This window comes from Terrapene carolina, unplaced genomic scaffold (assembly GCF_002925995.2).
Source record: "Terrapene carolina triunguis isolate 2854851 unplaced genomic scaffold, T_m_triunguis-2.0 Scaffold68, whole genome shotgun sequence".
Lineage (NCBI taxonomy): Eukaryota > Metazoa > Chordata > Testudines > Emydidae > Terrapene > Terrapene triunguis.
Window position 1 is genome coordinate 30,584,498 of NW_020664419.1, and position 15,009 is coordinate 30,599,506.

The window sequence follows — 15,009 nt, forward strand, 5'->3', positions numbered from 1 at the left end:
AAAAAACCCATGTTGAGACATCTACCTCCTTTCTCTACAGGTATATTGCTACACTAACAAAATGAAAAGGCTATATCTTTACAGATGAGCATTTATGCAATCAAATGTAACTTGTTGCACCACAAAAATAATAGTTGGTGTAGAACACAAAAGGATCAAACATATTTAACTAATCTCATGCAGATTTAAATTTACATATGTATAGTGCACATAAACCAGCCAGAAAGTCTGGAATTCTATTGACAAACGATAATTCATTAGTTTGTCATTGTTTATTTACAACAGTGCCCACTGTGTGGTAAATGCTTTCTATACACGCAAAAAGGACCACCTTTGTTCTGAGGAGTTCACAGTCTATGAATTAGTAATGAAACACCTAAAATGTTAAAATCTCAGTTGCAAATCATAACGAGGTGGAATCCGGTGCTTCTCTTGTGAACTTACTCAGGACAGGATCCCAAAATGAGAATCCTGTACAAATAGTATCTTTAAAAAACAAATGCAAACTTTCTTTTTAAGCACCGATTTGATAAGAATGTTTTATATTGTTCCTCTTTATAAAATAGAAATTATTTGCAAGAAAAATGTGATACACCTCTACCTCGATATAACGATGCCCTCAGGAGCCAAAAAATCTTACCGCGTTATAGGTGAAACTGTGTTATATCAAACTTGCTTTGATCCAGCGGAGTGCACAGCCCCGCCCCCCTGGAGCAATGCTTTACCACATTATATCTGAATTCGTGTTATATCGGGGTAGAGGTGTATATGAGAGACAGACACAAAAAATAAATACCAATGGAAGCAACTAGCAAAAGGGAAGATTTAATCACATAATACAAAGCTGTAATTTTACTGAGGTACTCTGCAAATATTATAACTATCAAGAATATAGACCTTTTTTGTGTGGTCAGAAATCCAAAATGGAATTATAAACATATTGGATAATCCATAGAACTTTGAGAGACTAACAATGTAAAAATTCCTCTACCCTGGTCAATGCCTGTTGCGTTTATTTACTTACCGTATCTACTTGATCATAAGCCGGTTCGTTTATAAGCCGACCCCCGCAAGATGGATAAGTAAAAAAATGGAAAACGACCCGTTCATAAGCCGACCCTATAATTCAGGGGTCAGCAAACTTTGGCTCCCGGGCCATCAGGATAAGCCACTGGTGGGCCAAGATGGTTTGTTTACCTCAAGCGTCTGCAGGCACGGAGGTAAACCAAAGTAAACAAAGTGTCCCGGCGCGCCAGCTGCTTACCCTGATGGGCCGGGACAGCAACTGGTGGGGAAATTTTTTTGAGGGGGAGAAGCTAAGAGTCAGGGGAGTAACCCCTGTGATCACCCCCCACATGACCCAACCCCTAGCCCGGGACCTCCACACTCTCCCCATCCCATCCCTACCCACCTTATCTGGGGAGGGTCAGGGGAGGATGTCTCTGACCTGGCTGGAGCTGCTCCGGCAGGCTGGGCAGCGCGGCCGCAGCCTGCTCCGGCAGGCCAGACCTGGCGGCGCGGCCGCATGTTCCAGCGGGCTGGGCCGTGTGGCCGCAGCGTGCTCCGGCACCCGGGCGGCACGGCCACAGCCTACTCTGGGGGGTAGGGCCGAGCAGCATGGCTGCCAGCCCCGGAGCTGCAGCTGCTTTGGAGGCTGGAGGGGAGAGCAGCATGGCCAGAAGTGGAGAGACTCCAGCCCCGCCTCTTCCCTTCTGGTTCTGCTGGCTGTGCTGCCTCTCCTTGTTCCCTCTGTTGGGGGAGGGATTGTGTCCCACCTCTCCCTCTCTATACCCGTTCATAAACCGACCCCCATCTCTGGTGCTTCCCTATTTTACTAAAAGAATTCGGCTTATGAACGAGTATATATGGTATTTATTTTTAAAAATAACTACTAGGATCTACTTGCCTGCATTTCCCATGTCTGTTTTGCAATACGTTTCCAATTCTTTTCTAACTCATTTCTATTCCAGAGTTTAAATTTAAGCTATTTACAATCCTTAAAGGTATATGAATTTTTAACTGTATTTTCGACTTACTACATCAATTCTGAATAATTATGTTAACACGTTTTTAAAAAGTACATTTATTTCAGGTATATGTAACAAGTGCATGTCTAACCACTATGCATTTTATTTATATACGCATCTTTTGACTATTTTAAGATTCAAATGTATGTAAATCAACCTGATTTTTTCTTATTATTTTAATTATCTGTCAGTAAGAAAGTTCAGAAATAAATGTCTTCAGTTTTAACAAGACTAGAGAGATAATTTAAGAAATTTTCTTATAATTATTAAATAGTTATTCTAAGACAGGGGTTCTCAAACTGGGGTCAGGACCCCTCAGGGGGTCGCGAGGTTATTACATGGGGGGTTGTGAGCTGTCAGCCTCCACCCCAAACCCCACTTTGCCTCCAGCATTTATAATGGTGTTAAATGGATAAAAAAAATGTTTTTAATTTATAAGGGGGGGTTGCACTCAGAGGCTTGCTATGTGAAAGGGGTCACCAGTACAAAAGTTTGAGAACCACTGTTCTGAGAGCACTCAGAAATCATGGAACTAGTTGAAAAGGCCAACTGCAGCTGTAATTACATTTTTCTAACACTGTGCCTCCATATTGCAGCAGTTTATATATTTTGAAAAACATTTTTATCAAGCTAAGAGACTCAAACATGTAATTCCAAAGATGGATAAACGATGGGGCAGTTAAGGATATACGATTTTTTTTTTTAAATACTAACTGTCAAATGACTTGCAAGCCTCAAGTTGTACCATAGCTAGTCTATGTAAATACATGATCTTATTCTGACTATCATAATCTTTCTTCTCCCCTCCACTAGGGTTGCAAACTTTCTTAATCGCACAAAAACGAACACCCTTGCACCGCCCCCTATATCACCCCTTCTCTGAGGACCGCCTCCTGCTCACTCCATCCCCCCTCTCCCCCACCCTCACTCACTTTCACCGGGCTGGGGCAGGGGGTTGGGGTGCGGGAAGGGGTGAGGGCTCCAGCTTGGGGTGCGGGCTCTGGGGTGGGGTCAGGGATGAGGAGTGTGGGAGGAGGCTCAGGACTGCAAGCTGGGGTGGGGCCGGGGATGAGGGGCTTGGGGTGCAGGAGGGGACTCAGGGCTGTAGCAGGCTGTTCGGGTGCAGGAAGGGGTGAGGGCTCTGGGAGGCAGTTAAGGTGCAAGAGGGGTTCCAACCTGGGGCAGGGGATTGGGGTGCGGGCTCTGGCCGGGCAGCGCTTACCTCAGGTGGCTCCCGGAAGCGGTCGGCATGTCCGACTCCTAGGTGGAAAGACCTAGGTGGAAAGACCAGTGGGTTCTGCGTGCTGCCGGTGCCAATGGTAGCTGCAAAGGCAGTGCTTGGGGCAGGGGCAGCGCATTGAGCCCCTGTATCCGGCCCTGCGCCTAGGAGCCAGACATGCCAGCCACTTCTAGGAGCTGTGCAGAGCCAGGGCAGGCAGGGAGCCTGCCTGAGCCCCACTGACCAGACTTTTCACGGCCCGGTCAACAGTGCTGACTGGAGCCACCAGGGTCCCTTTTCGACTGGGCGTTCCGATCGAAAACCGGACGCCTGGCAACCCTACCCCACCCCCACCCTTCTTTCCTACTCTTTATTATATTCATATTCTGCATCCTTTTACTTCACTTCTGGCAAATTCCACCAACAGTAAACTAAACAAAAACCAGCCTACAGTGCATGCGTCAGAAGGATGAACTACAAAAGGATGTGTTTAGTGGCCAACATTTTTAGCACTGAATGCCTAAAGTTAGGGTCTTTAATCCATGTGCAGTCACTTAAGTATGAATAACACGACTTTCAAAAATACTGAGCCCCATAACTTTCAGTATAAAGTAGTAATTTTTAAAAAGTTTAATTTTGCTACCACTTGTTAGAAATTTGGGGTTTTTTTTGTTTTTTAAGGAAGAATACATTTCTCGCAGGAGCAAGGGGAAATTAACCAGACAATAGATTTTACTCATACTAAAGGTAACAGTATAGTTCATTTGCAGTGTATTAAACTTGCCCTGAAATCATATCATAATAGAATATTACTTTATACTGTGGTAATTTACGTGACAAATTTAGGATATCTAATTGAAAGTGTTCAAAATAATACAGATGTAAACACCAACTAAAATCTTACCTTCTTCTTCACCTTCTTGTTCTAATGCTGCACTTTCCTCTTCAAAACTTCCAATACCTGATTCTATTTGCGGAGGCTGGCTGTGTTGTTGACTTAGTTTGTTGCGAATAATGCTGATTTCTTTCTTTAACAGCTTTGCTCGTTTGCTCCTTGACCCACTGGATTTCATTGCACAGGTGAGATCAAGTTTTTCTAACAACTCTCTCAGCTGTTCTTCCAAGGACATATGCACTCTGTTAGCTGGATTCAGTAACCTATCCACTGAAGTCAAAACATGTGTAATTTAAGATATCTGTTAATGAGAATTTTTTTTACAAAAACTACTACAAGAAAAAATATTTGTTAAGTTTCATGTTTTGGAATTAAAAATATAAAAATTAAAATCGGACTTTGGCCACAAGTTGATGCAGGATTTATAGTCTCACTATCACTAGTGAAAAGGTGCCAGTGTAAATTCCCGCTATGCCATTTGCTACAACTCTTGTTAGTTAGCATTTTTTGCTTCAGACATCCAGAACTGGAATAGCAGGGACTCCATAGGTCAGGACTGAGGTGCACTGATGAGGTTCAACAAGGACAAGTGCAGAGTCCTGCACTCAGGATGGAAGAATCCCATGCACTGCTACAGACTAGGGACCGAATGGCTAGGTAGCAGTTCTGCAGAAAAGGACCTAGGGGTTACAGTGGACAAGAAGCTGGATATGAGTTGAAAGCGTGCCCTTGTTGCCAAGAAGGCTAACGGCATTTTGGGCTGTATAAGTAGGGGCACTGCCAGCAGATCGAGGGACATGATCATTCCCCTTGGTGAGGCCTCATCTGGAGTACTGCGTCCAGTTTTGGGCCCCACACTACAAGAAGGATGTGGAAAAATTGGAAAGAGTCCAGCGGAGGGCAACAAAAATGATTAGGGGACTGGAGCACATGACTTATGAGGAGATGCTGAGGGAACTGGGATTGTTTAGTCTGCAGAAGAGAAGAATGAGGGGGGATTTGATAGCTGCTTTTAACTATCTGAAAGGGGGTTCCAAAGAGGATGGATCTAGACTGTTCTCAGTGGTAGCAGATGAAAGAACAAGGAGTAATGGTCTCAAGTTGCAGTGGGGGAGGTTTAGGTTGGATATTAGGAAACACTTTCACTAGGAGGATGGTGAAGCACTGGAATGGGTTACCTAGGGAGGTGGTGGAATCTCCTTCCTTAGAGGTTTTTACGGTCAGGGTTGATAAAGCCCTGGCTGGGATGATTTAGTTGGGAATTGGTCTTGCTTTGAGCAGAGGGTTGGACTAGATGACCTCCTGAGGTCCCTTCCAACCCTGATATTCTATAATTCTTTGATTTTAAGAGATGTATAGTGACGCCTGACCCATAGTTCTACTAATTATTAATCCCTCCCCTGCTTTGAGGAATAAAATCACTATAATTATTTCTTCTCTTTTCATCGACTTATATTTACTATTTTCTCAGTGTATAAGTCAAAATAAGACTTTTTGGGATTGCTCGTATTACAAGCGCAACCTGAATATCGAGTTTGTTTGCATCCTGTTTCATCCAACACCACTACTACACAAAAATACCTCTGATTCAGCAAGGTACATAAACGTTTACTTACATTTAAGCATGTAAACAGTCCCACTGAACTACTCAAGTATGCACATACATAAGTAACTTGTATATTTCAATGGGAGGACTTATACATTGAAGTTAAGCACATGCTTAAGAACCTTGTTAAATTTGGGCCTAAATGTTCTGGAATCAGAATTCAATTGAAAAGCTTTTTCTTGATTATGGATGGGGCAGAACAGAGAATTCAGTTTAATCTTTCAAAGGTATGATGTATCTACAGTGCTACAAAATAGTAAAAAAAAATGTTTCTGTCAGTAAACTAAATAGGTATGACTTGAACATGTGTAAGAATTACATAGTCTGACTGCAGTAAAAAAAAGTGCCATTTTTAAAAAATATTTTAAAAACTAAACGTTAAAAATGCAGCTAACACTTTGATTATATTTCTTGACAATTGATCACTACAGTAATTTAGAAAGTTTCCTACCTTCTTCCCAGGAGAAAGGCTGGGGTGATTCTAGTTTAGGCTGTTCAAGTAAATGCATTCCAGTTTCATTATTATAACCGATCCCCTCAGCATCTCGCCTAGCTTGTCTCAGAACAACACCTCCTTGATCTCTTAATCGCACGGCAGCTCTATAGAATATTGTATCCTTTGCATTGTATTTCATACAGTTATCTATAATAAGATTAAAATCTTCTTCAAACTCATTAAGGTTTTTATAGCCTTGGGAATCTAACCGTTTTCTCATAGTAGATAAATCCATGGGATGTTTTATATGATCCAAATAATCTGGAACCTACAAATAAATATTAAGACATAAGATGTGTAAAAGTGCAGCTGGTATAACAATAAAATAATTGTATTGTGATGAACTAATCTAGATTTTTGAAATTGTAAGTATATTTTGTGAAATAAAGAAAGCAGGGAATCCAGTTTCTAATCTGAGGCCCTGATCCAGTAAAGTTTTATACACATGCTTAACTTTTCACATTATGAGACTACACAAAGTAAAGATTAGCATGGGTATAAATCTATGTAGGATCATGGCCTTAGTACTCTTACTGCCACATGTTTATTTATATATTGGTAGCCTGTTCAGACCAGTTAGTGGACTTCTAAAAGTGACTGACAGTGAAACTTAAGAAACACTATTAATGTATATAAAACAGTGTATTTTTGTGATTGTGGAGGGATTAAATATTTTTATTGTATGCAAGTATGGTATATGAACTTGGTTTTTCTTTGGGAAATTTTGAACTTCCATTTCCAGAATAATTTAAGATGTAGTTTTAGGATTATTTGAAAAACAGAAATAAAAATGAAGACATCTTTCCAACTTCCTTCACCAAACACGACATGTTTACATCAATGTTTAAACAAATTAAACTTTAGACTGCAAAATGAGTTTTAAATGTCCTCCTATAATATATGTCTATGTTTAAATACTACAGTATTATTTATTTTAAGAACAGGAAAACCAAGCCATAAATTCTCATTGCACATTGTAAAATAAATTTACTTCAAATTATTTCCAATCCTGCAGTACAACTGAATAAAAAAAAAATTAAATTCAGCTACATCAACATGCTATGAACTATGATGAAAAGATTAATTGGAAAGGCACCTCCTTAAGGTTTACTGGCTGAGTAAATATTCGAGCAGAATCCTTTTCCTGCAGCTGGTCCAGAACTGATCGCAACAGTACAGTGAATGGAGTCAACTGGAGCTCCATGGCGACCTGCTCAACCTTGATCTGAATAATGAAATATAAAAAACACCAAATAGTAAGTTATTTTCAAGTAGAAGAAGTGAATACAAATTATTTTTCTTCTCTCTCTCTCTCTTTCTCAAAAGTGTCTAATTCAAGTGAAATTGCAGCTTCACTTCCAAGGAGGGATTTTATTAGTTATCTGAATGCGCTTTTAATCAGAGAATGGTTATAATGCTAGTGTAGATTAAATTTAGTAATTTTTCAAGAACTATTTAACAGTTCTAAAGAAAACAGGCTACAAAAAAAAGCGGCTTTACAGGACAAGAGCAAATATATAAAAAAATAATAGCAACCAATCAAAAGAAAAATACATTTTTTTAAACCAGTGCGAAACTCAAACATGGTGCCACATACAAGCTGTATCAAATGAGTTTATAGCACTGATATCCAAAAGTAAAAATATTACATAATTCTACACCTAAGGTCTGTTCTACTTAAACTTACGGAAAAAATAAAAAGCTGTTTATAAAGGTCAAAATCACTAATTACTTCAAAGGTTTGAAGTATCAGAGGGGTAGCCGTGTTAGTCTGGATCTGTAAAAAGCAACAGAGAGTCCTGTGGCACCTTTAAGACTAACAGATGTATTGGAGCATAAGCTTTTGTGGGTGAATACCCACATGCATCTGACGAAGTGGGTATTCACCCACGAAAGCTTATGCTCCAATACATCTGTTAGTCTTAAAGGTGCCACAGGACTCTCTGTTGCTTTTTTCAAAGGTTTGATCCTCCTATAGGGATAATCATATATTGTTTTAATAACTGTAAAGAAAGTTTAACATAATCCTCTATAAAAAGTGGTTTCAGGATATTTTAAGAACGTACTTCTAGTATTCAACATAAAAGCAACAATTTGTTGAATAATCTTGTTTTCAGTATCAGTGATACTTTCGATATGAAAGATTTCCTTTTAGATATCAATTGACTGACAAGTGGATTTATAGGACTTTGTTATCTTTTAATATATTAAGGCATTAAACTTCAGTATGTAGTCAAGACTATAACCGGTGGACTATATTAACTCATAATGAAAGTGCAATTACATTCTGAAAAGTAATTTTGGAAAAATGTCATCCTGGGGTTTCATGTTTAATACGAGAGTGATTCCAGCGCTCCTGTGCCCCATTTACAACTAAGTTGTGGTTTTTGTAAGTGCCAGCACTGCAAACTCAATTTTGGCTCTGAGAGTCATGCTGGGTTCTTTCCTTCTCACCTACCACCACCAGTATGAAGATTCTGCAGCCCAAATTATGCACTCCTTTACACTAGAGCAAAGCCACTGCCTTCATTATGTTAATACAAGTGTAAACGACTGGCCCTCACTCCCACTGCGCTTCTTTCCCCTCTGTGTTGTCTCTACAGGATTAACAGGAATTAAAAATACCAGTTATTTTTGACACAAAAGTGAATAAATGCAACACACACACCCTACTTCAGATCTGATGCGTAGAAAGGTGCTATTTTTCTTTACTTAGTAATGGACTGCCTTTAAAACCCAAACATAATGGCCTGAATTCAATCTAAATTCTTTATACTACGCATGGTTTTGTTGTTTATTATTTAAAATCAATGAGACAAAGACAGTAGAGTCTTTTTCCTGTTAAAAAAAAATCCATCAGCAACTTTCCTTTTCCTTCAACAAAGTTTCACCAAATTGAAGTTATCCATTTACCTGTTCTCTTTTTAATTTTTCACGTTTACGTATAAGTTCAATCAACAAACGTGCTCTCTCAAGATCATGGCGCAGCCTTTGCCAGTACTTTAACTTCTCCTTTAAGGCTTGCATTTCTTCATCATCTTCTCTCTGTAAAAAAATAACCACAGTTTCTAAAGTTGAAACATAATAGGAAATGCCAATTATTTTTTACTTATTTCTAAAAACAGCAAAGCGTTCTCTATTTTTGGCAACTCAAATATTGCATTCAAAATAATTATGGTACAAAACCCTCGCTCCCTTACAAGCTAGTATATTTCCTTACTACTTCTAAATTCCTTACCTGGGAGTAAGGTTTGACTGCTTTCAATTTCACACTAATAATTATTTTTTATTATTGTTATAAATGAATGTCAAGTATCAGAGGGGTAGCCGTGTTAGTCTGAATCTGTAAAAAGCAACAGAGGGTCCTGTGGCACCTTTAAGACTAACAGAAGTATTGGAGCACAAGCTTTCGTGGGTGAATGCCCACTTCATCAGATGCAAGTGGGCATTCACCCACGAAAGCTTATGCTCCAATACTTCTGTTAGTCTTAAAGGTGCCACAGGACCCTCTGTTGCTTTTTATAAATGAATGTTTACTATGATAGTGCTCAAGGACCAACTAAATACAGGGCCACAGTGTGTAAACGAAGAGTAGTAGACAATCCCTGCCCTGAAGAGCTTATAATCTAAATAGACAAGGTAGAAAGGAGAGAAAAGGGGTAGAATACACAAGCAGAATGAATAATGTGCCGACAACAAATGTTTTAGTTCCATAATTGGGGGGTGGAGGGGGGGTTGAGGAGTAGGTTCATTAGGAGGGGATAAGCTCAACGGAAAGAAAAGGGAAGAAAAGGTGGGGTGAGAAAGACAGGACATGGGAGAAGAAGAAGATAGGTATGGTGTGAAGCTGAGGTGAAGAGACTGAGGGGGAGGGTTGAAGAAAACAGCCAATCAGCACATGACAGAGAAAGTCCAGTCAAAACTGTAGAATGTCCAAAGGAACAAAGGACCCTGCTTTCGCTGCTTCTGCCCCTACCAGCAGGAGTCTCTGGCTGGCTCCTCTATGTAGTCCCCATTCACCTCACCCCACCCCCCCAGGCCACGTGGGAGGCAAGGAAGGCCCCACCTGAGTCCTAGTGTCCCCAGAGTCTCCCTTGCCCATTTGTGGGTCCAAAGGAGTGCTGGAGGGGAGGGTGGCCCCACCTGGGCTCATGTTACTTTTAAGACAAAAATGAATTTACTTTAGAAAACAAATGGTGGCTGGCACTATAATGAGATACCAAAAAGTATATGAAACTCCTGGACCAGCAGGATTTAGAAGCACTGCAAGAAGCAGTCCTGGTAAAAGAAGCAGTTCTTGTCACTCTCAACTGACCCCTTTTTGTAAGCTAAGGAGTAGTATAGACTGGGCATCAGGAATGCTGTGACTTTGAAGAATTGGAAACAAAAAGCAAACCTCCCACACCCTCTCCAGTAGTGGGTAACAAGGGAGGGAAAACATTAGACTTGGAAGAAGGATAAAGTTAGAAAGCTATTCTGACTATAAATGCAATGGATTAGAACCCTGAAAGTTTCAACTGCAGGAGGCAAAAGAACAATTTCAACAGAAGATCAATGAACAAAATATATGATAAGGATGTGTAGAAAATAATCAGTTCAAATAGATAACAAGAACAATTAAACCAGATTAAACAAATTGATAGGCTTTACGAACACGTGAACATAGATCTCCTTTCTAAGTATCCGTAGAAAGACTAATTGTGTAATATATGAAGTATTTATCTATATTTGAACAAATATGAAGGAAAAATGTTGATAAGGCTATATGAAAGAAACAGTAACAAAAGAAGAGGAGGAGATTATTCAGGGTATTCAAAAAGGAAAAGCAAGTCACCTGGAAAGCCCAGAAATTAGACCTTAATCAAGAAATAGAATGATCTACTTACAGAGTACAGAATATCAGATTTTACAACGATATTTTGGAGCTAATCCAAAATTTTGTCAACTTGTCTGGAACTTCTATTCTACGATTAGCAGTGCCTAACACAATGGGCTACAAACACGATTGGACACTTTAGGTGCTTCCAGAATAGAAATAATAAAAACAATAAAATCAGGAATTCATTTTATTTATATATAAAATGCTTGGGGGAACCATGAAAATAGCTCAACACAAAAGCTGTCAAATGCACAAACTGAAATAATCTCTCATCTTTCAATTTTAGTAATATTACTATAGGTTCTTGGTAGCAAGGGTAGATGATTTTTTTCAGACTTTAGTGTCATTTTTAAGTTGATGTCACTTGAAGACAAAAAGGAGGTGGCAAGAGCCAATGGGTCTGCAATTTTAAAAAAATATATTTTTTTAAAAAAAATCACATCTCTGCACAATAAGTTATTGTTTTACAGACATTATCGTAAAACAGGACAGCCATATAGTTTATTTATCCAAATGCTTACAATTACTATTTCAAGACATGTAAATCTCTCTGACTCTTCTGCTAAAGTTAAGAATTCTCATCTATCAACTGTTTTTTCTGTGTCTCATCAGGTCAATCTGGAAACAATGGTTTGTTCCTCTTTTCAAATTGCAAAGACAGGCAGAACAGAATCAGAGTCAGAAATTGTTAGTGTCCTTTTTCCTGCTGCTATACCTACAGTTAGTATTTTCCATTTCATTTAAAATATTAAATCTTGAAATATAAGCAGAAAGGAAAAATGACACCAACTTTGTAAATTTTAAACGTGAGAATTTTAAGCCAACCCTCTTTATTCCAGGTAGGAGACCACTAACAAGAAAGAATTTTTATTTCTAAATTTTTAAAAAGAGCATCTCTATACTAGCGGGGTCTGCACTCGCACTAGTTCTTAGTGTTCCCAAAAGATCCATCATCTGAATCTCAAATGAATCTTGAGTGCTTGCAAAAGACACAGAAATGGATAACTGCCTTGTGTACTTGTTGTAGAGGCTCCCTTCTCTTGATGAATGGAGAAACCTTATCTTTAATACAAAGTGGCCTCATGGCAGCTAGACAGGAAGAAGCCTCAAAGATGCATAGGCTTCTTAGGGCTTGTCTACACTGGCATGCTAAATCTATCTCAGCAGCGCCGATTTAGGGATGCAGTGGCATTGATTTAGCGGGTCTTGTGAAGACATGATAAGTTGATGGCAGAGCCCTCTCCCATCAATGTCAGTAGTCCAGCTCTCCGAGAGGTGGAAGCGTGTTCAGTTGATGTAAGCTGTGTCACTGAGGCGGGTTTCCTGAGCGACGTAAGTTACAGCAACTTAAGCGGCAGTGTAGACCAGATCTTAGATATGTATTTACTTACACCGTCAGAGAAGACTAAGGTGATTTGAGATGCCTTTCAGGTCTCATTTTAGCATCTTCTAACAAAAAATTTTTCTGATATGCATAATTTTTTTGTTCTGTCAACATCCTTAAATATGGATCTCCAGAGTTCCTTTTTCCCAAAAATCTCTTTCCTGTGGCAAAAAAATATGTCCTGCCTGACATGAAATGAAAGAGAAATTTAGGAAGAAAGGATGTGATACTCCTTTGAATCATCTTATTCTGACTGAAAACCAATTATTCCATTCTCTGCAAAAGCCTCTACTTCCCCAACCTGTTGGGTCAAAATAATTACCAATACAACATTTTTTTTTTAGAACAGGAAAATTTGATTAATATACTCATGGTCTTGAAAAGTGTTAAAGACCAAGGAGTATTTTTAATGTCCAGGAAGGGACTGTGAGCCTAACAGTGGATGACTGAGTTTGTCCTGAGGAGATTGTGAAGACTAGGACTATAACAGCGTTTAAAAGAGAACTGGATAAATTCATGGAGGTTAAGTCCATTAATGGCTATTAGCCAGGATGGGTAAGGAATGGTGTCCCTAGCCTCTGTTTGTCAGAAGGTGGAGATAGATGGCAGGAGAGAGATCACTTGATCATTACCTGTTAGGTTCACTCCCTCTGGGGCACCTGGCATTGGCCACTGTCGGTAGACAGGATACTGGGCTAGATGGACCTTTGGTCTGACCCAGTACGGCCGTTCTTATGTCCTCAGGAAGTTCATCACTGGGATTTTAACCTTAATGAAGCCCATGGACCTTGTGGTTACAGTAAGTACAGTCAAGCACATGGCTGTAGCACTTTTGGAAGGAGTGGAGGAGACTTGGGGCTACAATAGAGAGTTGGGGACTGATTCTGGCCCCTGCTAAAGTCCATTTACATTGCTGAAGTGGCATAAGAGGGCCATAAAGGAAACAGTGTACCCTTAGGGAAACTCCCTCAGAGCAGGGCCAGCACAGCAGCCCTAGGCTGTCCCTAGTCTCAGGCCTTCTTGTAGTGGCATGCCAGGGATAGGAAAAATGAGCAATGTCACCATAAGTGAAAGCCTCCTTCAGGGCTGAACTAATTTACAGCAAGGGCCACACCAGCCCCCAATGCAGCCCAGGTTCTTGAAGAAACATAGGTAGCTTAAGGCAACATTTGCCCTCATGGAGTTAAACCTTCTCTATTGTGCTTCCTGTGAGACCTAACAGAATATGACCCCTGAGTTCTACTCCCAGCTCAGTCAGGCATGACCTTGCGCAACTTCTCAGTTACGCCCCACATCCGTAAAATGGAGGAAGTGATACTTGTTGGTGTTAAGACAAGGTTAGGTTCTATAATAAAGTTTCATAGATTGCAAGGCCAGTAGTGACTACTGTGATCATCTAGTCTGACCTCCTGTATAACACAAGTCATAGAACTACCCCAAAATAATTACTAGAGAATATCTTTTAGAAAAACATCCAATCTAGATTAAATTGCCTGTGATGGAGAATCTACCATGACACTTGGTAAATTATTCCAATGGCTAATTATGAACACTTAAAAATTCATACCTTACTGCCAGTCTGAATTTGTCTAGCTTCAACTTCTAGCCCTTAGATAATGTTATACCTTTCTCTGCTAAATGTGTGTTCCTCATGTAGGTACTTACACACTATAGTCAAGTCACACCTTAGCCTTCTCTTTATTCAGATAATCAGATTAAGCTCCTTGAGTCTATCACCATAAATCATGATTTCTAATTCTTTAATCATTCTTGTGGCTCTTCTCTGAACCCTCTCCAATGTTAAACATTGTGGAGTGTACACAGTTAACACCAGTCAGTAGAAGAGCTGCAAACAGAATTCAGGGTTTTCTCCTTGTATCCAGCACACCTTCTTCCAATGGTTAAAATACATCTCCTTCTTCAATCCAACAAACTCTGACAAACATGTGCAAATGGTGATATTTAGAGGCTTACAACATGGCCAAATGTGGTGAGATTTTTCACTGGGACAGCAAAAGAGAGCTCTCTCTCACCCCAGGACCATCCCTTTGTGAAGTTCCAAGTCCAAACTTTGGAGGCACACAAATCCTTCAAAAAAACAGTAGGAAACAAAATTTTAAACTAGAAAAGTTACCTATTTTTTTCTTAACTTCATTCTCAGAAACAACCACCATTTTTGCTGAGTTCTGGTCCACACACAGAACTTAGATCAGCATAACTATTTCTCTAGGAACCAGCATGTATTCACACACATATACACACTTATCTCCCATCAACAGATCACTGGACTTAAACAGATTTAATCAATCCAGTTCTAAAAAAACCTGAAGCAGAGAATGTGCGTGGAAGATTTAAGCTCTAACAACTGAAGTGTAGCAGGGCTATACGAAATTGAAAACAGGAGCTCATAATCAACAATGCCAGGGAATTGCAAATATAGGTGTCATTAACAGCTCCGCCTATAACATAAACATTAAAATAAATTTACCAGCGCAATTACTGG

The 15,009-nt window shown here is 39.7% G+C and overlaps 1 protein-coding gene across 5 annotated transcripts in view; it reads right to left on the bottom strand.

The window, feature by feature from the left end:
* Positions 1-15,009, bottom strand: part of BRD1 (bromodomain containing 1) — a 109,916-nt gene that overhangs the window by 52,133 nt on the left and 42,774 nt on the right. For all 5 annotated transcript variants that reach the window (XM_026648698.2, XM_026648696.2, XM_026648700.2 and 2 more), the window contains 4 exons: positions 9,157-9,288; positions 7,340-7,468; positions 6,199-6,511; positions 4,151-4,411 (listed from right to left, as the gene is read on the bottom strand). In XM_026648698.2, the coding sequence (XP_026504483.1) occupies positions 4,151-4,411; positions 6,199-6,511; positions 7,340-7,468; positions 9,157-9,288 (835 nt within the window). The remainder of the gene's footprint in view (positions 1-4,150; positions 4,412-6,198; positions 6,512-7,339; positions 7,469-9,156; positions 9,289-15,009) is intronic.